Consider the following 26430-nt stretch of genomic DNA (forward strand, 5'->3'; position numbering starts at 1 on the left):
GCCCCCTCTACTTTGAAATCCCTTCCAGACTCATTGAGATACTCCCCAATGTGAAACTCAAGCTAGCAGTTCTGCAGGATCCCAAGATTAGGGCAGACAAAGAGCGGCTTTGAGAAGAGAGCGGCCTGAAGGGATGTAATGAACTTCATGTGAAAGGCTTCCCTTTGCAGATGAGAGAGCTGCTCCGGAGAGAAGGCATGATGTTGGTGTAAGGGGTGCACAGGTCCACTGGCGTCCTCTTTGAAGCTTCTTGTGAGGATAAAGGCAGAGTTACAAACACCTCAAAGATAAGTGTGCTCTCAGCCCTCTCAGGGATTTCATCAATTAGAGCAAAACCATTACAAAATATATTAAGGATCTATTTAAATCTGTGTTGGCAAATACACACCTAGGTACCTCTGAAGGTCTCAGTATTACACACTCTACTGAGCAAGGTCATGACAGTTTGAGTTGAATTGATGAGCTTTTGAACGCTTTTTCTCCCGGCATTCGATCTTTTGGTCTGTATCAAACTGATTGAAGTTGTGTTACTGAAAGACTTTCATTCCAACTATAAATGGATAGCTATCTCAATGATATCAAAGTCATTTTCTGCTTGGTGGTTCACAAAGTCAATAAATGAGGCATGCCCAATAGCCAGCAAATACAGCTAGACATCAGTATGAATGTGTTCTTTTAATTATTGGCTATTTTGACAAGAACCATTGTATCTAGGGATTTGTATTTTACTGTAACTATAAATTGTTCAAGACAATTGCACTTATATTAATTGCAGGAAAAATGACTTTCAGAGAATATCACAATCCCACCCCGAATATTTGGGTAAGTGAAAATACATCATGCAAAAGTAGACGCGTACTTTTTAACTTAAAGCACATTGGCTTCTTCGTCAAACCTTAGGTATTATAAGTTTGAAGTATGTAAACTGTAAAGAACGCTGCATTAGCTTTTTGAACAGGTGTTTAGCGCATGCGCACTTTTTCCAAAATCCAAACGCCAACATTACAAAAACACTGATCTGGTCTGTAAAAAGCCCAAAATATTTTGCTAAAAAGCAAAGTAACGTACACATTCGTGCATTTAAAGCACTATAGTAATATAGAGTGAGTTTATAAAGTAGGTTAGTCTACAGTTACATTTTTATCTTTTTTGAAGATATTAAGGTGTGTTTATGAAGCTACTTTGAATACAACTTTGTGAACCATTCACCAAAGAGATTTTCTTTTAGAAATGTTGTTCAGATGGGAAAAGACGAAACATTAGACCATAACAAGAGAGAAAGCTCGTTTTTAAAGAGATAATAAAGATACTTATGGGCCATCTTTTGTGCCTTTAATAGAGTGTGAGAGTTGTGAGGAAAGGGTTGGGAAGGACATTCAGCAAATGTTGAAGCTCAAAGTTGAAGTAGACTGCGGGTCTGCGGCCTCTGTGAGGCATGTGATGTAAACCTGAGATGTTTGGCTGCCTTGAAGGACTGCATTTAATTTCTAAAGTTTTTTCTTAGCCGTGATGCTGACTACTCCTTGAGGATACATGTAACGTTTGACGCTAAAGACCTCACAGTATACTTTAACCCAAACCCTGATCTTTCTCCAAACATATCTTATAAGAAAACAAATAAGATTATGTTCCTAAAGTGGAAGAAGTCTTCAAATGTATATAAAAAGTAATTTGAAACGATTGTTTGTGGTTGTAAAGGGACATAAAACGTAAAGATCATTGTAGGAATAATGATTGACACAATAAAACAGAACTGCTGCAGGCAGCTGCACATTGACAAAAAGAAATCCCACAATCATCAGATCACATTTTCCGACAGAAAGTCAAGTGAAACTCATCGAGTCCCTCCCGGGTCATAACTCAGTGCTTGTTCTGAACCGTTTTGTCTAAAAGCCCTCTATCCACAGTCAGAGGACAATAATAACAACATATTCCAGTCGCTGGTTTGTAACTTGGCAACTGCAGATGCTCCTCTTCCCTCAAGCTGCCGGGTAGACCAGCAGCTGCTTTGCATCTCACTGCATCTCAGAGATGAAAAGTCACATATTTTCTCAGCATGCTGGCATGGCTAGACCACATTACAGCACACACTGAGACATCCACAGCTCCACAAACTGCACTCTAACTTCTCCCCATGGGAGGACGGTGGAAGAAGCTTGATTCGTTGCAGCTACAGCCTGAAAGTCTAGTATAACTTTGGGCAGAATTCAACAGTCTACTTCTGATTTTGAAGTTTCACTTAGCAGATATTTTGGGTTGGACTTTGGGGCATGTTTCTGTGGAGCTATATCCAAGTGTTTATAGTTCAGTAAATCCAATTCATGAAACATTTCTCCCAGGAATATCCGCGGTGACACTTTGATTCAATTTTACACAGGATCGTATTAAAGTTTAGCTCTTAATCTCGCATTGTGAAGGACAGAGTGTTCTAATGCGAGCACTGTAGTAGAAAATTGTTCTGGTGTGTGGACATAACCACAGGCTGTGAGTGGAGCTACTCATTTCAGAGGGGAAAAAACAAGGCTTCTAATTGAATACTATGCTATATTGTGGAATTTTTTTTCTTGGCTTTAAGACACAAACGAAGAAAAAAAAGAAGAAGCAAAACAGAGACCAAACGGTATGGATGGAAAAAGAGCATAAAACTTCTTAAAAGTCAGTTAATGGTTTCCATCTTATAATGCTGTGGTTAGTTTCCATAGCTTATTAATGCACAACTCTGCATCTCCATCCTTGGGGGGATGAGTGTGTAAAACCCACACCTGCTCTGCATTGGACCAGCCTGGGAGTATATGAGGTAATTAGCGACAGAGTCAGTGTGTGGGGGGAGGTAACACACACACTGTTGAGTAACAGTGCAGGGAAAGAAAGTGCAGTCTAGACACCTTTTCCCGTCAAAAAAAAAAAGAAAGAAAGAAAGAAAGAAAGAAAGAAAAACTACCTAGAAATCAGAACTCAGGGAAAACCAAGCCCCTTTCGCTTCCCCTGAGATGGATTCCAGAGTTGTTGGTTCAGACATGAGCATGCACAGCTCCTTTTTTTATTACAAATCAATAGGTTATTTCTAATAGTTCATTTCTTTATTCTATCCCTGAACTGTTTTGACAGTGGGTTAATACTTTTTGATTGGTTGTACATGTGATCCACTAATGTTAAATACTTCAAAAATCAAAGATATCAACTAGCAAGTATTACTTTCTCTCTGAACAATCCAAAATCGCATTTTTTTGCCAGAAGAAAAATGTGACTTTGGAGGCGTCTGCATTGGAACTTTTTGACCTCTGACACACTGGATTTACAGCCTTATCTCTGACATGTGTTTGTGTTCTAATGTAAACATATATAGGAGTTAATACCCTGCATATGAAATCAGAAAAAAAACCTTTTCACTCTGTTGCAGAGATATTTAAAGACTTCGTACAACAGTGAAGGTGGATATTTTTGCAGGATGTGATGGGAATTTTGAGTTGAACAAAAAACAAAAAAGTCACTGGTGGAGAGCATGCACTCCCACTGTTGGCTGCTCGTGGCTTCAATTGGAGCAGTCGAAAGTCCCGCAGCAGAACCATTGGTGCGTAATGGTGCACGACTGGACGGCAGATGTTTCACCAACGGGACACTCTGTCTCTGCACACTTTAGCTGAACTCCTCCGACGGTTTTTTTTTTTTTCTTCTCGGCGTAGGCGTGCGTTAACTTGCTCTCCTGCCTTTTAAAAAGTTATCAGAAGAAGGAGAGGACGGAGAGAAAGACAAGAAGAAGAAGAAGAAGAAGAAAGAAAAAAAAAAGTGGGCTCCCTCTTCAAACCGTCCCGGTTTTTACCGGGGGAGTTGTCGTCATCAGCACCCCAGATATCTCCCCCCTTTTGCTCTCTAAATGGATGGGGCAGTCTTGGTCTTTGCAGTTCAGCACAGGCCAAAAGATTGGAAACAACTTGTGAATATCCGAAAGTTTTGCGTCTAGAGGGGAAAGCTCAGAGAAATGCACGGCTGCCTCGCTGCAGCTCAACTCTGAGGACTTCTCTCCTGCATTGGTGCTTTTTGTCAGGAGGAAGGACACTGCTCAGAGTTTACAACAGAAAGGAAAAGTCAGCGCTGAAGTGGCAGCTCTAACATTACAGCCCTCGCTATGGATTGTATGTATTTATTGATGTTCTTTTCACTCAGTCAGTTATTTTTGGATCATATTTTCGCTGCAGAAACGCAAGGTGAGTAATCCACTTTCCCTGCTTTGCTTTTGGTTTCTGTGTAGAAATGCATTTTAGATGTGAATGTTAGGAGGTTAATGATACAATTAGGGGCCGTTTTATAGAAAGATAAGTTCTGATAGATCTGACAGCCCAACTGTTTGTAAAGTTAATACAGTGGGCTAGGCTCTACGATTTCAGATGATCACAGTATTTATTATGCAGGAGAAGTGAATAGGCTATATGATTTTTTACAGTTTTATACATAAAAGTCTATTTCTATTCTCTATAATACAGCTTATTTTTGTTACTACTTGTACTCTCGACTTTTTCCACAGGAACTTGTTGTAGTTCTTTGAATGTGACTCTCACTTGACATTGTCTGTTCCATCAGAAAAACTCTCTGGAAAGTTAAGTGAATATGGTCTTATCGTGCCATTCAGCACAGACTCCCACGGCCGCTACATTTCTCACGTGGTGTCTGCTGGAAGTGGAAGTAAAAGTGATGATGCTGCTGATGGTGCCCCTTCAAACTATGAAAGCGGAAGAAGAAGGGTGGCCCGCGGTGCCCCTGAGATGCCCTCGGTCACCCCTGCCTTGGCTCAGCACTTGTTTTTCAATGTCACTGTTTTTGGGAAGGAACTGCACCTTCGACTGAGGGCCAACAGGAGGCTGGTGGCCCCGGGGGCTTTTGTGGAATGGCAGGAGGACTTCGTGGAAAAGTCCAAGGAGCGTATCCATGGGGACTGTGTTTTCACTGGAGATGTGAGTGATATGCCAGATGCCTCTGTGGCTATCAGCAACTGTGATGGACTGGTAAGTCACTAATGCAAGGTTGAAATATTCCTCAGATAGAGAAAGATATGGAATGAAGAAAATACCCATTTTCTACTTTGGTTGAGTGTCTGACATAATGTGGTGTGTTATTGGTTAGTGAGTCATGATGAGAGAGTCCTTGATGATGGCCACTCAGCGATGCATGTATTAGAGCAGGCACATCTGGCTCTGGAGCAGTGAGTAGAAGGTCATAAAATGTGCATCCTGCAAAATCGAAACAAATGGCTGAAAGATGCTAAAAAACCTCAACTTTCATTACTATGATGGACTTCTTTCACACAAGTTATTATTCATTGTTTGATAATTAGCATTGATTAGAATACAGTAGAACTTTGCAACACTACTTTATGTAACCTGCTAAATGTAAACAATCTACATGAGCAGAAGTTTATTCAAACATTTGATACTTTAGAAAAAATAACAATGGCAGCCATTGGAAACTGACTTGAATCTTAGCTGTTACATAAAGGAGAAACCAAAACATTGTGAAGCAACCTCTAGCATACTCATGCTAAGTGGTTAAGCATCCTTAGTAGTGGCTTGGTATCTGCAATGTTATTTAAGGATTATCCATGTAAAAATCGTTTCACAATGCAAGGCGACAATACCAGGAGACCCACTGTACTTCTGAAACGTTGTCTCCTCGATTACTGGTTATCTGTAAATCACTCTGCTCAAGAACAGTCGTTTGGTTGTGCTGTGATGGTGTAAATCAGCAGGAGGGGAGCTGAGCCATTAATGGATGTTTGTTCGCAAGCAAATTAGAGTGAATTTTCCAACATGCATGTGACATTTGAATTGGCAGGTTGACCAAAGCGAGGCTGCTCTTTAGTTTTTCTGAGTCAGCTGTCTGAGTTGTTGTGACAGAAATAACGTGTGGAATGGGAGGGGGAGATAACCGTCTGACCCTTGAGCTTTTGAATATCATCAAACACCCTTGCTTTAAATATTTTTTTTTTTTTTTAAGTGACAACCTTTGAGAGGTAAGGTAAAATTACTTTCTTTGATTTCACTTGACTGTAATTTTGACTCTTTTGGCTAGAATTTGCACAGGCCTATAATTTAGTGTCTTGATGCGTTTTCAAGTTGCATCAGCACAAAGCAACACTGGAGACCTCTTGAAACTTGTATGTTTTATCATCCCTGCCTCATATCCTATCTCTAGTTGTTTTTCTGTATAAATACAACAATCTGTGTTGAAGCTTGCAGATCTAAAAAGGACCTAAGTATACATCAAAGAGTTATTTATCAATTACAGTTAGGGGTCTTTGTGAACAATGCCATGCCATTTCTTCTCACAAGTAATTTCTTTAAAGGTAACAGTGTGTGGGTCCTTCGAGCGACTGAAGGCTAAAATTGACACAGTAACTTCATGCGATACAATGAAGAGCAATGCTGGATTCAACTTACAGTATATTCATTGGTTTTGTCAATGCTTTTGTGCACAAAGGGTCACCTCCTGTCAGTCTTATATGATTATATTAGTGCAAAGCCTAATACTGATGGAGGGGATATATTATTCAGCACAGAAACCAAGAAGATATGATGAATGCGACACAGAAAGCAGAAATGTGATTCCAGTCTTGTGCGTTGTTCTGCACAAACACAAAGTTGAAAAATCCTGCAGTTTCTCAAATTACCACATGTAGTAGGGGGACACTTTTCAACATATAACACTATTTGTGACAGTTTAGCCAAGCTAGTTATTTGTCATCTAAGCAAATTGGAGCTTTGATGACAATAAATTGATTGATTGATACTTTTAATATGGCTCACTGGACCTCAAAAACCAAGTAAGCATGATTGTGATTGGATTAAGACAAGGATGTCTATACATTGATGCTATTGATGATCCCATTCTGAGCTCCTTTTGAATCAAATCTTTGGAATTCGTTTCCTCTTTTGACCATCTGCGTCTCTGTGTTGTATGTTCAAAAAGCAGTATTTCGACTAGATTGTGAGACAGGTATTTTTGATCAAATTACATGAAATACGTTTTTAAATTTAATTTAAATCTTTAGTACAGCATGGCTTTATTTCATTTATTTGTCATATACATATTTTTACAAAATCACATGTTGTACACCTTTGTGGAAGTGTAATTATATCTTTATAAAATGTGAATTGAAAAAAAATTCAAACCTTGTTTTTCATGCCTAAACAGGAATAAAAAAAACTTCTCTGTCTGAGGTTATCATAATTCATGTATGACAGGGTTAAATTTAAAATGCTCACACCCACTGTTGGTGACTTTTTCCTCATTTCAAACTCTGAAGTCTGAAGTTTAGCAGTACAAACAACTTTTAATCAACTTCATGTAACTGTAGTGGATGCAGAAGTCTTAAACTAACCAGGCTCAAGGACAGTATGAAACAATTTTGTGATACTTGATGCATGTTTTCCCTGTGATGTTTGTAAAAACATCCTATAAAGGCACTATGGAATACAGTCCATGCATTTCTTTGCATCAAAGCCAACATAAACATAGACATGTCTGTGCATGTAGAGTTGTCTGGGGAGCATTTGAAGATGTAGGCAAATTATTTTGTCTAAAGTGAAGGATCATGCGATAAAGAGGTCGTGTCTGATGAAAGGCAGCGTTCAAAGGAAATAAGCATGTTAATGGTGCACAGAGGTGCATGCGGGCGAAACCTTTGTACATGTATTGTGTTGTATGTTTTTACTGTTTCTCTTCTACAAAGGTATGTTTGATGGGCTAGAAAACAAGTAAAATATGTCAATCCGACTGCAAGTATTTTTCAGTGTTTTGTTCACGTTACATGTATAATCCTTGAAAGAGGATGCTCAGACTTGAAGAACAGTATCCCGTTATTTAATGTCAACACAAAATAATTGTATTAAAACACTGGTGTGGCTTCTGCTATGCTAGGTGTTTTCCTGCAAGCATGTGATAACGTGTTTTCTTTCTGTTTTGTTGGCTTTTCGTCGACTAACTCGGTTTTTTTACCAGCTTTCTTAGCATTTGATTCATAACTATACAGTTTGTATCTACTTGCTCCATATTCAAATATATGTTTGACGGGAAGTGTTCCCTGTTCTACTAGCTGAATGTTAACAAACACAGTAAATAGAAAGCACCTCGTAGAAGTACAGTAAATCTTGATTAAGAAATGTTTTATCAAAATTTATTTAGGCTGTTACAAGTTAAACAGATATCAACTAAGCCATATTTAACTATATTTAGTACAGGAATGTGGATGTTAACAAGCAGGGAGGACTAAAGGCTTGTGGCGCTAGCACTGCTAACATTAGCAACACTCAAATAACAGTGTTCACAAAAAAGACAATTTTTGATACATTTCTGTCAACTTTGACTGTTTTCTGAATGTTTTCTTACCTTTAAAGGGAATTTATTTATTTTTCCTTTTAATTGACTGGAAAAATAGTCGGTCAGGAACATCCTTATCACCTACATTTTTTTCAGCCTCTGCTCTCGTAACTTCTAATTCGCTATCGGTGTAATCTTTCTAGTTTTTCTGCTATCTTCTGAGTTTTGCTAGTTTGCTTGTGGTTTTAATGTTTCATAAAAAAAGTCAACTGGACTTGGTTGAAGTGCAAATTTCAGAACTTCAAGCTGTTGCTTTATGGATTCAACTTTGAATTTCATGACCGGATGAAAGACTTTGCTAGATTTGCTGTTTTGCTATCCTCAGCTTTTATAGTTTTTTGTTATGTGACTTACACAACTGTCCTTAACTCCTTCTTGAAAAGTACGTTTGATGTGCTTAGCACAAACATCTAGTGTTAATCACAGTTGCAAGGATTTGTATTTTCACACCCTGTGAATTCCTGGAAAGCAAAAGTCCTCAGACTTGATCACCACACCAGTTATTTTGGGATTTCCATTCTTGATTTGCTTTGCTATCAGTGTGTCCTTAGCAGTGAGACTGTTCTCACAGAGATCCCTACTAGTGAGGTATGACATCACCAGAAACCGATTACGTTAACTGAGTCTCCTGCCATTTTTCCGGAGGCGCCAGCTTTCTGGCATTCCAAGCTTGTGACAGATAAGACATGCGTCCAGTAAAGCCACACATTAATCTGTTATCTTTTTTTACATATTTGTTCATGTTCCCTTTCCTGTTAGATGACAACAGCTGTGTACTCCAGACAAGTGTGAACCATTGTTGTGGAGCGACAAGGGGTGGCTATGATTACACCGGTTCCCCCCCTATGATGTGGGGCTGATTGAATTACATGTGTGATGGAAACACGAGTGCCATAGAATCCTCAGTCGATAGAGTGCTATTTGTGTGTTCATAAGTTAAAAAGAGAGACATCCAGTAAAAGTCAAAAGTGTGCTTGCTTTTTTAGGGGTGGGGTTGCAGTTTTCCATTCGCTGGAGATGGAGAATGCTTGCTTTGATTGTTATATTCACGAAAGTTTGTTGGTATATTTGTACAGGTCTGGTCCCATTCCAGTATTTCAGGATTGTCTGGCGTTCGAGGAACTCTGCTTGCACTGAGGTGGAGTCACTAAATTATGAGCTCCAGAGGAAGCCCGACGACTCAGCCAATAATATGATTAATTGCCTCTGAGTATTATTTTAATTTGCAGCAGCTTAAGTATCACTGGTTAAAACACTATTTAACAAGTTAGCAAACCTAAACACACACACACACACAAGTTAGCAAACCTAAACACACACACACACACACACACACACACACACACACACACACACACACACCAGTGGATGCTACTGCTACTAATAAACTGCTGCTTATTCTCTGCACAGCTTTTTAAGTCACTGTTACTACTTATTTCTTCTTACATTACAGTAGCTAACTCTTATCTCCTTTTTTTAACCACACCCATTAGAGATGTAAAGATTAATCGTGAGGCAGTTCAAAATCGATTCAAAGGTGTCAAGATTCACATTAATAGTCCGAAAAATGAATCGCAGTAATTAGCAATTAGTAGCCTTATATCCTTCTACTTCGGTGTTGCTTAAAGTGTTCCTGCTAAAGGTTAAATTACATATATAGATATATAATTAATATATTTTCTCTCCTCTTTGATACAAGTTCAGAACAGCAGGGTGTATGTGATTTAATCTAATTTCCTCATAATAGACCTCTTCCTGATCACAAGCTGTTCTTGCCCTTTGTGGCCCGGCACAGTAGGTCAAAAAGCTGATAAAAAGGAATGAGGTATTAATCCCCGACTACCACAACTTGTCACACACTATTATTTCAAGACTGCAACTCTGTGTACTCAAGCACGAGTCAGCTTTGACTTATTTATCTACCTGGTGTTACCAGTAAAGCTTTGATCCAGCGTCACCAACACGTGCGTCACTGCAAGGACTTTTAGGAAGCGTTGTCTCATCGTGTCATGCCATGGGTCATTATTTCCAGATATACTACGTATTTTAAAAGTAAAATGAATTCAATACTGTGTGACCTTACTTATACTGCTCAGCTGGAAGTCAGCAGGCTAAAGCAGGTCTCTCTGTGTCTACTGTGTGGATCAGCAAAGAACGTGCTCACAACCCTGTGCTTCATTTTAAATCAATGGGCCACAAATTACAGTTTAAGCCTCTCGGTTGATGCCTGGACTTAGTTTTCTTGCACGTTGCAGCTCTAACATCCATGACCTTTGGCTAAGCTCATTCTTAAAATACACCTTTATATATATATATTCTTTAGAGAAGACGGTAATAGACTCAATCCCACACAGTGCAGAAAAAACTTCTTTTTCTGTTCTGTCTCATCAATGCGTTGCCAGCAGTAGATAAGAGTTACCTTGACATGTCCCCTGAAATCCTGTACGTTCCCTTTACTTTTACACCTCCTTATTAATTTTCATACTCAGCAATTGAAGACAAAATTAGAAACAATTGCAAGATGATAAAATGAATAATACTATCTAGCTGAATATCTAATTCACTGATTGGTTGTAATAGTCTGAAATTTGACTTGTATCAGTTCAAAATTTAGTTTGATGATTGACTAGGGCACAAAATGTGTGTCTGATCTGAGATGTCTTTAGTAATTTCTTTGCCCTTAGGTAGTTGGTAGGGTTTGGAAAAAAATCGATGATGTCAAAATTTAGATTCTTGTCTTCTGAGATTTGAAAAAGATTAATAACTTCAAAGAATAGATTTTCTAATCAGTCACTCCCTGGTAAGTTTTCAGGCTAGCTCTTTTATTCAGGAGAATGCCAAATGGAGCAGCAAGAAATCCAGCCAGTCTTACAGGTGACCAGAGTACAGTAGATCCTGAAGTATGTACTAATTCAAAAATACACTTTGAATCATGAATCCAGAATCATTGTGAATTGAAAATATATTCTCAATCGAAACGCAACCCCAAGAATCAAAGTCAAATCTTGAGACACTCAAAGATTCCCAGCCCTAGTTGTTGGTGCAGCGTATTTTTATACATTTTTATGTATTAATATTTCCTAAAAACAAAATAAAAAGATCCAAGAAATGGTAAGAAAATACTCTGGATGAAATTTGTCATTTTAATAAAGATCAGAAAGATGTTTGTTGTTATAATGGCTATTTTTTTCAGCAGGATTGCAATACAGTGGTTCATAATGCGTTAGATTCTTGTTATTGGCCCTTCTTTTTTTGAAACACTACAGCGATACAAAGCTGAAAACAATTGCAACAAATTTCAGGCTTCAGCGAGAAGGTCATTAGAAATGATCCTGGATGAATACAATACAATTCAATCTTTTTCCAAGTAATCAACCAAATTGTTTTATTGAATATAGGCAAAATAACCTACTATTACTGTAACCTAGGGTTATAGATGAGGGAAAGTAATTGTATTAAGGTCTTGAGTCATACAATGCCATTCTGATTGTGTTAAAGACATTCCAAATAAAGAGATCTAGGCAGACTTTCTAAAGATCTAATAACTCTGTGTCCCTTCCTGACATTGGGCAGCGAAACCACCACCTTTCCTTGGCCCAGACATACTTCCCTGCAGGGTGCACATGTTTACATTTGGTTCTTCTGAGGGTCCTTCCAGATGCTACTGCTCCCTCTCTCTCTCCCCTCACAGAGCTGGCTTCACTCTCCAGCCGCTGCTGAAATAAGAGACCACAGAGGAAGTATTCGAGCATGTCTTACTTGGCATTTCCTGGTCAGAGGCTGGACAGATTCTTTCACTCCTCTTTGCCCTCACCATCACAACTCAACCCTTCACTTCACAGCACTTGTGTTTTTCATCCCCAGTGTCAGCATGGGAAAGATTTGAAAGGATTTATTTTTTCCTTTCCTTTCCTGTTTGAAGACCTCTTTTGCAGCTGTTATTACACACCACACTGCCAGAATGGATGTGCCTTTGTCAGAGGTTTAATGATAGACTGGATGGCTTTTATGACAAGTCATGGGGAGCGATATGAGAATTCTACTTTCCATTATCTGCACTCTTCCGAAAACGCATATTCAGTCTAACAAGCTTCTTTGAAAGTTGGCAACACAAAGAGGAAATGTATCAGCCTCAGACTACATTTTGGATTTTTGGCGGAGGATGCAACATTGCTTTTTCCTCATTTTTTCCGTATTATTAGACATGATGTCCAACAGGAATCATGAGGGAACAATGTTCCCTGGATGGGTTTGTACAAATCATGCTGCAGTGTCCAATTTAAGCTAAAAAAAAATGGAACATTTTGAAGGAAATGTGTGAACGACGCATGGCTATTTTTAGGCTTCATTTACACAAAAACCATCCACGAAAAAACTGAATAGTTTTGTTGTTTGCTTTTTCCACAGCCAGTTAATACTTTTCTTTCTACAGAGCAGTGAGGCGTAAACATACAGATATGGCTAACAGCCTTTTGGCTTCCCTTAGTTGGCATAAAGGTGGATTCAGTATTTGTGCACATCTTAGCAGTAAGTCTCTGCTTATCCATGTAATGATGCAGTAAATGTACACTGCTGGAGAAGCATTGTCAAATTCAATTATGGAAGCAGCAGAAACAGAACTCCAGAGTGATGCCTGGACACGCAAATCCAATCTTATCATTTGCAAATAACAATGGGAAGGTCTATCTTAAAGCTCTCACGAGAGTATCCAATCTGTTCTGTCTACAGTCTGCACAAGCATTGACTGGTGGCCTGAAAGTGGAAATAAATTGCTGAAAGTGACTTTGCAAACACAATGTTGAACAAGGGGAACTTTTTGTTGACTGACTGCTCAAAGTAATGACTTGAGAATTTGATGAGTAACTCTTCTGAACTTATTCAACTGGTTACACGAGTGATTATAGCGGCAGCCGAGCACTAAGATAAGAGCTGCAAACAACATTCGTATTAAGTCTTCATATTCAGAAAAGAAATAGTTGTGCTTTCATTGACTGTAAAACCAACCTAATATACTACATTTGTACAAAATTATAACCAAATACTACAATTCAAGTCTGTAACACCTTTCACGAGATGCTTTCGTATGATTGTTGCAGTAAGAGCAGGCCAGAACTGGACACAGGCTACCGAATGTGGTCCATCTAAATATTTACCGGTATGTTCAGTCAAATTCAGTATACACAAAAAGAGGATTTTTACATGACGGATATCAGTAAGAATTCAAGAATGTGTTGCACCCTTTATGTTAAGGTTATGCAAATGATGAATGGATGGATGGATGAATGGACATACGCTCATCCCAATATGGGAAATTGTGGAAATGAATACTTTTTTTTTCAAAGTGGACTTGATTGATGTTCTCAAAGATCTTCAAGTCTCATCAGAAAGTTAGAACTGAGTTCTCATAACAGAAGAATTACGGAAAATCTTTAACGAAGTTCATTTGCCGTTGGATTAATTTTAAAATACCTCCATCCATGCCCTAGATTACCAAGAATCTATTCACTAGACATGTACTCTTCTTTAGAGAAGACGGTAATAGACTCAATCCCACACAGTGCAGAAAAAACTTCTTTTCTGGTTTTCTGGCTAAAGCAGTTTACGGACATTTTCACGCCATCGAAGCCGTGCAAGTTGCTAATGTTACTGCAACCATCTGTGTGGTGTGTACTTCTGTCGCTCCATTGAGTTTATCTTTTTTTTTAGACTTGATGTCACAGTGCTGTTTAAGGCATCATCTGCACCAGTAATCAACACAGACCTGGTCTATAGTGAATGCTGCAGTTCTCTGCAGCTATTTAAAGGCATACCATGCAACGTTCATAATATAGTAGTATAGCAAAGTCAAAAATACCTTTTGTAAATATAAGACTTCAAAAAGGAAAGTGAATTAATTGTTGATTTTGTTGTTCGTCTGTATAACAGAATTATCCTTACTTGAGATTGATGGCAGAAACTTGTTTTTAGATGTTTACTGTCAGTGAAACAGGACAGGAGGCTCGAGGGAAGTGTAAAGATGGATAAGGACAGAGTTTAAAAGAGAACATTTGTTTTGATCTGATCTTGATTTTCTCTGAAGGTCGCACAGTACGTCGTCAAAATGTTCATGTTGTTAAGAAAGATGGACCTATCAAGGTTGGTTCCGCGTTGTTTCAGGCAGCTTCTACTAGCAGCTTAAAACACTTTTGAAACACTATCAAAGCAGAAACAATTATGGTTTCTGCTTTGAATGAAACACTATCATTTTGTTCTGCAAGTAGCGATTTTCTGTACATACTGGTTTGATAAATGTTAATGGTGAAACGTCATTTTACGTTATTCCCTGTGCATTTCCTGCAGGTTTATTGTCATTACCGAACTCAATGGTAAATGTCAACTTGTGTTTGCTGTTCTTCTCAATAATTTATATTTTTTTCTAGAACTGCCACTTTCTATCCACAGTTTCCAGCCGGAATAAATCCTCTTCTGAAATTAGGACTTTTCATAGCCTGTATTGTAAGAGTTGACACGCCCACTCTGATTTTTCATCAAACAATAACCCACAGATTGTATTCTTTCCTTTGAATAGAAGTAGGTCTGAGCACTCTGCGGGTATCAGAATGAAATACTTGGAAGTGGCGGAAACATCAAACTGTGGAACAGAACAAGAAGTTAGGAAGATATATATATATATGAAAAATGTAGACCTTTCTTGGGGCTGGTAAGAGTACCAAATAAAAGGAAATGTATTAATGGAAAAAGGAGATTGAGATGAAAAGGCAAGGCAAGGCAGTAAAAGCTCTTCTTCATCTGAGTCAGGATAACATTTTGTAAACACTAAAAAGAATTTGTTAAAAGGATTGAAGGCCCCCAAATTGTGTCTACCTGCGTCATTCTCCATTCCAAGCCCTTCTCAAAAACTGTACGTTTGATCAGGCACACTATAATTACTGCCTCCAGTGGAATTACCGCCCTTTGAAGGAGGAGGGGTGCACTAATTGAAACCCTCTTTTTTCCAGGCAGGTCTGATCCGGACTGATAATGGGGAGTTTTTCATCGAGCCCCTCGAGAAAGGCCAGCAGGATGTGGAAGTGAAGGGGCGTGTCCATGTGGTCTACCGCAGGTCGGCCATCAAGCGGGAGTCGGGCCAACGGAGGGAGGACCTCCACAATGAAGGTAGGCGAGGAGTGGAGCGGCTTGACGTCAGTGGAAACAAAAAGCACTGTGTGCGTTTGAGTGTGTGTTTGGACTGCATGTGATGGGAGCATATGGGGGTGCACATGTGAGTTAGTACAGAAGTGTCAGAACACTGGAGGGTCAAAGCAGCAATGAAAAACTAAAAAAAAAAACTAAACTGCGGTCACGAGCCCAAGAAATAGACTCAAGAGCATTCAACAAATAATACCAGAGAAATATTTTAACTGAAGTGGTCACCTACTGTACATTAGTGACTGTTAATAATTTGGTCATTTGATCAGTTCTTATATACTTCATGTTAAAAATGAACATTGAGTTTAAACATTTTCATGTGTTCCTCCTTAAGCCTATTCTGTGCAACACAGGTTTGATTTGTTTCCTGATACAGTATAGTACTAATCGTATTTATTGGTGTATAAATATGTATACTTGTATAAAAAAATAATTTATATGTATATACATATATGTATGAAGCATTTTAGCTCCTTGTCTTGGTTCCATGTCACCGTTTTGGTTCATTCTCATGCTTATCGTGTTTACAGCAGCTGGAACTTGTCAGCTGATTCCTAATAAACCTGCTGTGCACTATACATTAGATATTACTTATAGAAGGTATGATGGCGATAAAGACCCAGATATCTTAAAGACTGGGTGGGTTGAGAACAAAGCAGAGCAATAAAGGAAAGTGAATGTTGGGCAATTGAAATGCATCAGTGAATGCAGCAAATGATTTCTACAGATAAACTCAGACTCTTGTTAATATTTCACCTGTATTTGATGGATGGATTCATAACTCCTTTGTGTGAACATGAGTGGACAGAGGTTGGGGTTGTGTTGCTGGGGGAGAGCGGAGGCTTTTGAATAGCGGAGGTGTCGCCAAACAGCAGTTTGCTTTAGTCTAGTGCTGGGACTCAAGGGCGGCATCTACTGGATCAAAACATCGCACGTCCTTTAAATGTGCAGAACATCCTAAGTCTGTGTGATAAACAGGCATGCCATATTTAAGTAACCCCTTCTTTCAAATGTTATTTTACACATTTTTGTTTGCATTGCGATTAATGTGAGTCAAAGACACCAAAATGTCAGCATATGGGTTTTTTGTATTAGTATGAGGAAGGTATTTGGTTTTGGCCACAACTCAAGTCTAGATTTCAAGAATGACATTGGGAAAGAAAAGCGCTATCTGAACTTCGCTACTCAGAAAATATCCAGGGTTGTTGTCTGTCAATAACCCAAAAAATTCTTCCTGTCCATCCTGGGATATTTACACATTTTGGTATGCCACTAACATGGAATGGAAGTTAAAATAAGTCAAGAGGAATCAAATATGTCCATTCAATACGTGCTGCTCGTATTTTCTTGCAGTTGCAGACTTTGGGATTGCGAGCCTGCCTGCGTCTCTGGATCTGGTCGAACACAAACTGTCCGAGTCCGAGCGCAAGAGGAGGCACGCAAAGAAGGATGACTACAACATTGAGGTGCTGCTGGCTGTGGACGACTCAGTGGTGCGTTTCCACGGCAAGGAGCATGTGCAGAATTATGTTCTGACACTCATGAACATAGTAAGTATTTATTGATTTGGGTTTTTTTTTTTTTCATTAGCATTAGAGATTCTCACAGGCTACGTTTTGTTTATCTTGATTTCCTCATAAATAGTCATATGGATTTATTGATTGTTTGGTCTGTAATCTATCATAAAATTGTGTTTTAGATCCAAATAAGTAGTGGACAAACACAACATAGTGCGTGAAGGTCAAAGGAGACTTCATAAATCAGCGATGTGATTGTTATAAACTATTTTTACCAACCCTTGGAGATATTTCCACGTTGTTCGCGCTCATAACAGACCTTGCCACACTTGTCCCTGGACCCTAGCTGTCTCTAGCTGTTTATGGATTATCAGATGAGAGGAGAAAAAAAAAAACTCTCTGCTAATTCATTACGGGTTCCACCAGCTCCTACCACCATAATCTGCTTACTGGTCCCAAATCCCCCAAGTCAGATTTTCACAGGGTGCTGGTTTCACTCTGTAACAGTTACCATTTGGACCGTGCATGGTGGTCTGATTAGCTGCACTAGACCAATTAGAAAGTTGAGCGGGAGCTGTGCAGGGCGAGCGTGGAAACAAGCACCAGTGATCCTGTCACACTGCCAAACTCTTCTTACTTGGAATGAAGTGTTTATTTAAATGGGATATTATACAGTATTTACAATCTGTCCTCAATTGTCTTGGGCCGAGTGAGCTGTCTGATTTCTAATGACTTTGGCTGATTGCTCTGGAGTTGGCTGTGAGAGCTTTCTTTTTAGTTTTCTAATGAGCCCTTGTACCTTTCTCAGATCAGTCAGGAGGAGTGAATTTAAGGAGGTTTTTAGGGATTAAAAGGCCTAGTTTTGAGCGGAATCAGACAAGAGCAATGTGCAACTTGACCAGAGGCAGAGTTTAAACAAACGAGGGTCTTAAGTGTTTAGTTCCACGAGTAAGCCACAGGCTTGCTGTGTCTGAAAGAGCTCTGCCCACTCAAATCCCTTTGAATCCCTGCTCCGTGGCTGCAAAGTGTGTAGTACCACCTGGAGAAACTCTCCCTGAGGGATTGATTACTGAACATCCTGTCTGTGTAAAGCTAAGGTGACTGCTGTGGTGCCTGCCGCACAATGGCTGTGTTGTTCGACCAGGTTTTTTCGGCTTCACGTCGATGTGATGCCGTACACAAACCAGGGACACCTAGCGCCTGCAGTGCACAGCTGCTACTCTCATTTTGCAGCTACAAACAGTCCCATTCCAGCCCTCTGTGTGTGTGTGTGTGTGTGTGTGTGTGCGCACACGCTCCTCCTGGCTTTGTCATTATCCCAGCCTGCGTGGGGTTAACCCGCCCTTCAGCAGGACTCACCAAAAAATATTATAATCAGGTCAGAAAGCAAAGACCTGAGTCTTGCTGGAAAAAAAACGATGCAAATTCAGTGTTTCAATTCAGTGTGACTCTATTTTTTGATGCTGTTCTCATTCAACTGCTTCACTGTGTCAGGTGTCTAACATAAGCACACACATATATAGGTCAGTATTGACCGCTCAAGGAATTTCAGCTCGTAACAAATCTAGAAGAATTTGGGGTCACTTAAGTTCTCTTTACAGCATTTATTGACCTGAATAGGCTTCTGTGAATGGAATATTTGCTTAAATACCTTTGGGTGTAACCCTGCGCCCCAGAGCAAATTTGTACTTCCTTCATTGACAGAGCTTTTGTTCCACATGGTCATAATTTCTAGCCAGAGAAAGCTAAGTGACACAGGCACTTGTTGGTGTTTAAAGCAAAGAGGAGCACTGTGAATCCTCTGGAAATATCTGTCTGAGCTGAGCACAAAGACAGCAACAGGAAAAGCATTAAAAAAACACAAGAAATTAGTCTGTTTTAAAAGAATTAAAGGAATGTTACAACCCTGTGGGTTTCTGCACTGCAATTGACTTTTGTTTCTGTTTGTTCTTGAAAATAACTATGAGGCAAGTTACCTGACAGCCTACCTGTTTAGGCGAAAGAAAGTTTACTTCTTTTACCCATGAGGAGCCTGAAGTCTGTCCCTGTAATAGAAAGCCAGTGAAAGCCTTGAACACGCTAACACTCCAAGCCTGACTCTGTGATGAATTGTGTTTGTTTAGTCTTGGAGAAGAACATCAGCCGACATTGCCACCATTGTCATTTTTGACCTTCGGATTTACAAGCTTGAGATCAGACAACATCTGTACATTTCAATTTCATTTCTGATTTGTTTTATTTGTTTTATTTCGAACATGTAAAAAAAAAAAAATGCTGTAATTTAAAAAAAGATGTTGATAACAAACGAATCGCAATAAAAAACAAATTGAGCTTATAAAGTTTATCTTCCATCAGAAAAAGCTAAGAAATTTAACATTAAACATCTGAGATATAAAATAAAGCTTTGACAATGAAGGCGTCAGTAGTTAGTATGTCTTCGTGCTTTCTATTTTCTATTCTATTAGCTCTACTGTACGGATAGTTTCCATAAAGCTCCTGTGAAAGTTTTTGTAAAAAAATCCCTGAAAGTATTGTCGCAGGGGTAGGCGTCAGAAACAGCCTTTTTTACATTTTGTAAGTCAAAGATTCTTCAGTGGTGTAATTTTCGGTATTTACAGTCATTCACTGGAGCTTTAATGTTCTATATATAAAAAGGGGTTGTTTTCTTTCATGAGGCCGAGCATCACTTGTTGGTACATCTTTTCACTGGCTCTACTACGGCATTACAAACACATCAGATTTGCCCCTCCAGGCTGTTCTGAATAATCAGCGTCTAGCAACACCAAATAATCGATGACCTGTGGTGGATCAGTGTTACGTATCGTAGAGCGTCTGAGAGCTGGTGACAGAGAGTAACAAAGTTTAAATCACTGTCACTGTTTGAGTTGTCACCAGCCTCATAAAACATAAAAAAAAACTGTTTTGTTGTGGTTGTTTAGATTTTTTTAATATGAAGAAAATGTACAGGAGTTCAAAGCTTTTTTCAAACCGAGAGCTTCAAAGTGCTTCAAAAAAAGTTACATCAAATATTTGTTGATTTTCCACAGAGTGGGGTGCTCTTCAAAGAGTTAAATTTAAAAGCATGATGACTGTGTGTTGTTAGCCTGAAGCTAATATACGTTCATGTCTCAGTCTTAAACATTAGATTTCTGTTGTTGCCAAATTCTCCTCAACTACATTTTGGAGTTAAAGGTTTTTAGACAGAACTGTAAGAAAGATGTGACCATTGTGCCAGAAGATGTGCTGCTACAATAAGGAGAGTACAATGCAAATCTATACTGTATTTAAGGAGCTGAGCAACACAGATGGTTAAATAACTTCTGTGCTAGAGTCGGTGGCATAACTGTTTAAACATTAAGACCTCAGATCTGCTTCTGGAACTCCCACGTCTTTTATCCAATTTAAAATGTTTAAAGTGTTTAAAGTGTGATTTTATGCAAAATTCACTTCACCATGACATGATATTTATTACTTTTCAAACACTAATGTGTCCCTATAGCCTGCCTACAAACCCCCAAGTTATGAGAAAGGTCCATCATCTCCTTCTTTTATGGGTTATACACCAACTGATTAGATCCCATAATTAGTCTGATTAATATCACTGTACTTCTATCCCCCTTAGAAGTAGAGCCCCATTTCTACCAAGCTGTCCGGAATGGATCAGTACAGTTTGGTATATTTGGTCGTCGGCGTTTAAGCAGGATGCTGATAGCGTGAATTAACGCCACATCATAGTAGCTAATTGCTAACAGCTACCCCGCTAATAAATTTGACAAAGTAGAAAAACGCAACACAGTAAACAAAACCAACGACGGAAGACATTCAGCAAGTCATCTGCTTTGTCATTAGCATGTGGCTCTTTGTTACAAAACACATTCTAGCTTTGTTTTCAGAGAAGGCTGTGTGCCACGAGGAGAAATACAGCCGTAAAAACTATTGACTATATTTATACACGGCGGTGTTGTGTTTGCCGCTGTCTAACGGAAAGGGACGATTCTAAATTCTTTCGTGTTTAGCTCCACCTCTTAGGGTCAGATCGATATACTTGGCAACCCAACAGAACGGTCCCAAAAAGTAGGATGGTATGGGTCGGTAATTTGGGCATCTTTCCCAGCTTTAGTCTATGGAAACGCCACAAAATGAGTGCTGTACCGAGATGAACCAAACTGAACAGCTTGGTGAAAACGGGGCTTAAGAGAGCATATTTATTCCCCCCCCCCCCCCCCCCCCAAAAAAAAGACAAAGAGCAAAGATTATGATGGACCTTAATTTTTCTCAAAGGAATGGAGACATAATGTAAGAATTTCATAGAAAATCGATGCACTCATGGTGAATTTGGACTTGGGAGTTGAATGAGATCTTACCTTGGCCTTTTTTAAGCATCCAAATAACATTATAACTACCGGTAAGCCATATCAAACATTACGTATTCCTAGGTCATGCGTCTATCATCGCTGGTTTTATTGGATCATTTCCTGTATCTTAGCATCAAGTCTTGTTGTGAGAGAAGAAACAAAACAAGTTCTTTTATGGTTACTCAGTGGCTACTGAAACTATTTATTCTGGTATAAAAGTGTTTTTCTTCTGAGTGTTTTTCCCAGCATTTTCAAACACATTGATATCTGCATTGATTTAATTCTGATCTAAAAAATGAAGAGGAAAATGAACTGCTGAAAACTGTTTACCTACCAAGAGCGCAAACAACTTTAATTGCTATTCATCTTCACTCTTCATAAGTCCTGGCAACGCTGTATCCTCCAAAACAGACTCTTTTATCCTCAGTTTAAAACATCATCCTCTTGCTGGAGTGGAAAACAGTTGTACACAATGTGCACTTTAAAGTGGATTTGCAAAGTTAGTTTGGCTATTAAAAACACCTTTTGTCCTTTTCAGTATTGAGTTTAAATAAATAAACAAATAATACACAGAACTGTGTCTTTGAAAAAGTCTGAAACTTCTCATTTGTTCAACAAGGACTGCTTTCTTCATTTCTTAGACTTTATCTGAACTCGGGTTGTTCTTGTCTCGATTGTATTAATTTACTTCCAGGAATATGGTGTGATATTTTGCACATCAATATAGCAGAAATCAAGTATATCTCCTGTAAATGTCTCTCTGAGTCATGACAGTCGACAATGAGTGAGAAGCACAAGTCCCGCTATGTTGTTGTCCTAGCCATGCTAACATGACAGCTGACTTCTCCACTTGTGTATAAAAGCTGTTTAAGGCCAGAGAAAAGAAGAGTAATGTACTCAATAATTATCTAAATGTCATGTGAGCATTCCATGCAAATTTACATGCAATGTGAAGCCACGAGCTAACTACTCAGTGGCTAATATTAGTTGCTAACACAACAATGCAGACCACAACTAATTGTGTGAGGTGTGAACTGGAGTTGACGGGGGTTGATTGTGTTTTCACTGGAAAAGAGCAGAGGCTTCAGTATGACGGAGGTTTGGGTTGCCGACATTTATTTGATCACAAAGTAGAAAATTCTTTAAGAACAAACATGCTTGTGTTCTGCAATCTTACTATTCAAAATGTTTTCTATCATCTTTATCAAATGCATCACTGTTCATTCATCCAACAGACAATTGAAAGACTTTGTTTATTTCCTTTCAGGTTGATGAAATCTACCACGATGAATCTTTGGGAACCAACATCAACATTGTCCTTGTGCGGATGATAATGGTCGGCTACAGACAGGTGAGCCATAAGCAAAGACTGGGTTTTAAATCAGTGTATTTTCATATAAATTTCTCTGCTGGTCTTCCTGTTGATTGATAGTTGCATAACCATTGAAGAATATATTATTGCAACTTTTTCCCACCAGTAGAGATTAACTTTAATGTGCCAGTGAACCCAATTTATATCGTAAAAAAAGAGATTTCCAACTGAAGACAAATTTCTGTTAAAAATATGTATTCATATACTTTATTTCAGACCCATAGGTCTATATAATTATAAAAAGCACAAGAAATATACATCCCGGATATCAACAAAGGGATATAATCACTATATTTCAGTTTCTCAGCAATTCAAAGAGATAATTGCACCATTGTTTCCAGAAACACAATGAATACCTTGTGTCACCTAAGTAGTCTGAGTGAGTTATGATAGCGTTTTCTGAATGACATAATTAACACATAAATGTATACATGAAATTTCTCAGCACAGCATGAAATGTAGAGACCTTATTAGGAACAAACATCAGACTTGCACAGATCCATCTTGGTAATTTCAGAAATATTCTGAGTATAATATTACATGGGTGGCTGTAGCTCAGTTGGTAGAGTCGTCTCTTAAAGGGATACTTCACCCATTTACATGAAGCTGTGTATCATTAGAAACATGGTAGTAGTGTTGAATGGTCGTGAATCCAGCCCTCATTTTGCCCTGAGACGATAAAAATGTGTTTTTCTTTGCCTGGAAGTTTCTCTTTCAAAGACTTCATCAAATGGTTAACTTGTAAGCGGCGGATGATAATACTTTTTAATGTGAGTAATTGGTTTCAACTTGAACTTCAACAATAAATCACATAGGGGCCTTGAAAGTTCAAATAAGTTGGGCTAAGTTACATGAAATTGTTTATTTTGTTTTTTTGGCTAGTTAGATTTAGCTGTCAATGTTGCTTGACAACAGTAGGATAAATTAGGGCTGGGAAAAGCTGGTGACACAAACAGGGATTTTTCTGTAGACCAGTCCGCCTTATTTCAGTTTGGCCTGAGTAGTCTTTGGAGTTCCCGTTTCTTTAGGGTTTTTTGTTGGCTGTGTCCTTTGAAGGATGCTACCCCTGAAATGTGAACCCATTTAGTACAGACCAAGTAGACGTGGCCAATCAGTCACAGATGCAACAAATCAGTGGCATGGAGAGGCACACAGCATCCAGTGTGTAATTTATTAATTCTTTGGTAGTTGGATAGGTCTTTTCACCACGGTGTGAAGGAGGGAACCACATCGAAGTCATTCAATTCATTCATGCTCTACCTCTTCTCCTTCCTTCTGTTGCTAATATATCCCTTCCTCATCTCTGTTTATTATATAACACATACATGTGTGTGAGTAATGACTGAAAATAAATCTGGAGGAGACCATGTTTTATTGTAAAAGAAAAAAAATTCACTTGCACAAACCCTACAGTCAACCTTGAAACTGTTTTATAGGAACAGAATTTTTTTTTTTAATAAGCCTGTTACACATGAAAAAAAACATTCAATATAGGCTATTAGTCTTTCGGTGAAAGTCAAACCTCAACAGCCTTTGTAATTTTGTTGCACAACATCTTCTTCACACTAATGTGTTGTCAGCAGGGTTCAAGGCATGTTTAACAATTATATACTACAATTATCATGTGCTAAAATGACGGACTCTTTTCAAAGTCTATGTTCAGAACTTTCTAAGCACCTGTTAATCTGACTGTGAGGTTGCTTGAATACTGGACATTTTGCCTCTGGCCTTTCTTGTCCATGTGCCAAAGCAGCTGTTTACAAGCTGAGTTTAAACTTGTTGAATGTGACAGCAGCACCCAGGCAAGGAAGGACAGAATATATTCTGCAATTGATTTGAAGGCTTTTATTTCTCCTTTCCCTGGGCACTCAGTGTGTATACAGCTGTCTCATCCCAGACTTAGTTTTGTTGGTAATTTGAATGTTTTTTTCATAACATACAAAGCAAACAGGAAACTGCATTCCATGTCTACTTGATTTTTTTTTTTTTAGGCCTTTTCAGTTTTCTGTCTGCAGTTGCCAGTTGGCTTTGAAGCTGCATGTCAGAATGAGTAAAAATTAGGACATACCCCTTTTTTTATCTACAGAAAAATAGTCAAAACAATAAATTTTTAACACATTTCCTGACATTGTGCAGAATATGAAGGAGGAAAGTTAGCTTATTTGGTGATTTCAAAAATAAGTTAATGCATGCTTCAGATGTGGGAAAATTATGAGTTTACAGTTTTTCCCGTGCAAGGAACTGATAATGCAAACCATATATTAACGTCTCCCTGTTCCTTGTTTTTCTACAGTCTATAAGTCTGATCGAGCGTGGCAACCCATCTCGCAGCCTGGAGCAGGTGTGCCGATGGGCCAACACGCAGCAGCGCCGGGACCCCGACCATGCTGAGTACCACGATCACGCTATCTTCCTCACAAGGCAAGATTTTGGTCCCGCAGGTATGCAAGGTACTGTATTTTTCTCGATCGAGGACTGTGCAGAGTGAGTGCTGATATCTGCTTCCATTTACAAAGGGGTTGGCTTCAAGTCTTGCCCAGGTAAGGTCGATATGAGACTAAAAAAGTGGAAGTTGCAGTTGAGTGCACAAAACCAATTCTCCTGATGCTGACCTCACAGCAAAATAAATACTTAGAAACTTCCCATAACCTTGCTGACTTGACGTTGATGCCACCCTGGATATGAAAAAAAAATTAAGTCTGATATTGTTGTTGGAGGTTTTTGGCATGTAGACAAAAATCAAAAATGTGTGATAGTTTTTTTTATTACATCACAAAAATGCTGTTTGAAAGATAACTCTCAATCCTAATAACACATGTATGCTATCTGTAGGAGGAGTTTTGCACCATACATGTTCTGTTAGTTTTCAACTTTGTCTCATGCTGTATTTCTTCTTTCCAGCCCTTCAAAACAAAATTTGAAGTGAGCAGCCCTAAACGTCAGAGCAAGTTGATGCAGAATGAACAAACATCCTCTGAGCCCAAGTTCAATAACTGAGTGTATTTTTAACTTTTTTAAGCACCAGTGTCATGTTTAGAGGACGACCTGGGGCTACCTGGTTTGCTTGTCACACCTCTGGATGTTGCCATAGCCGCCGTTGTTTTGTATTCATAACAAGGCCCGGTTGCTATGGCACCTTTTGCTGTGGTGCTGTGTGTCGGGGGTCATGTGGAGACATCACACTCCCTCGTCAAAGTTTAGGTGTGAGATGGTAGATTCTCTATCCAACTGCATATACAGTATTTAGAGTGTGATTTAAAAAAGAGGAAAATCGGTTTATGTTCATGGAGAAGTTGCTGAAGAAATAAAGATGAAACAACTGTATGAACTACACCTGGGATTTTCTAAAGGCTGTTTATTAGATCTTAAACATTTGATTGGAGTTAAAGTGGGTTGACTCCAACTGTGAGAAAAAGTCTGATCAATCGGCGGGATGTAATGAATGTTTTTGATTTGATTTGATACTTCTAATTGGCCATTAGCAAATATGGGGTGGGATGGGTGGTTGAGGGTCAAAGTGCAACCCTGTATAGTCCCATGTGTCAATGCAGAACAGCTGGATTGGAGAAAAACGTTATTGTTCTTCAGTTTTTATACTTTTTTTAAAACACACTGTAACGTGCTGTGT

General features: G+C 38.8%; 1 protein-coding gene across 1 annotated transcript in view; it reads left to right on the top strand.

The window, feature by feature from the left end:
• Window positions 1–3529: 3529 nt before the first annotated feature.
• adamts14 (ADAM metallopeptidase with thrombospondin type 1 motif, 14) overlaps window positions 3530–26430 on the top strand; it is a 40687-nt gene continuing 17786 nt past the window's right edge. The window contains exons 1-6 of the mRNA XM_079333950.1: window positions 3530–4205; window positions 4579–5000; window positions 15369–15525; window positions 16912–17108; window positions 22698–22781; window positions 25096–25252. Of these exons, the coding sequence (XP_079190076.1) occupies window positions 4127–4205; window positions 4579–5000; window positions 15369–15525; window positions 16912–17108; window positions 22698–22781; window positions 25096–25252 (1096 nt within the window). The 5' untranslated portion in view covers window positions 3530–4126. The remainder of the gene's footprint in view (window positions 4206–4578; window positions 5001–15368; window positions 15526–16911; window positions 17109–22697; window positions 22782–25095; window positions 25253–26430) is intronic.

The sequence above is a fragment of the Symphodus melops genome (genome assembly GCF_947650265.1).
Source record: "Symphodus melops genome assembly, chromosome: 21".
NCBI classification, from domain to species: Eukaryota; Metazoa; Chordata; class Actinopteri; order Labriformes; family Labridae; genus Symphodus; species Symphodus melops.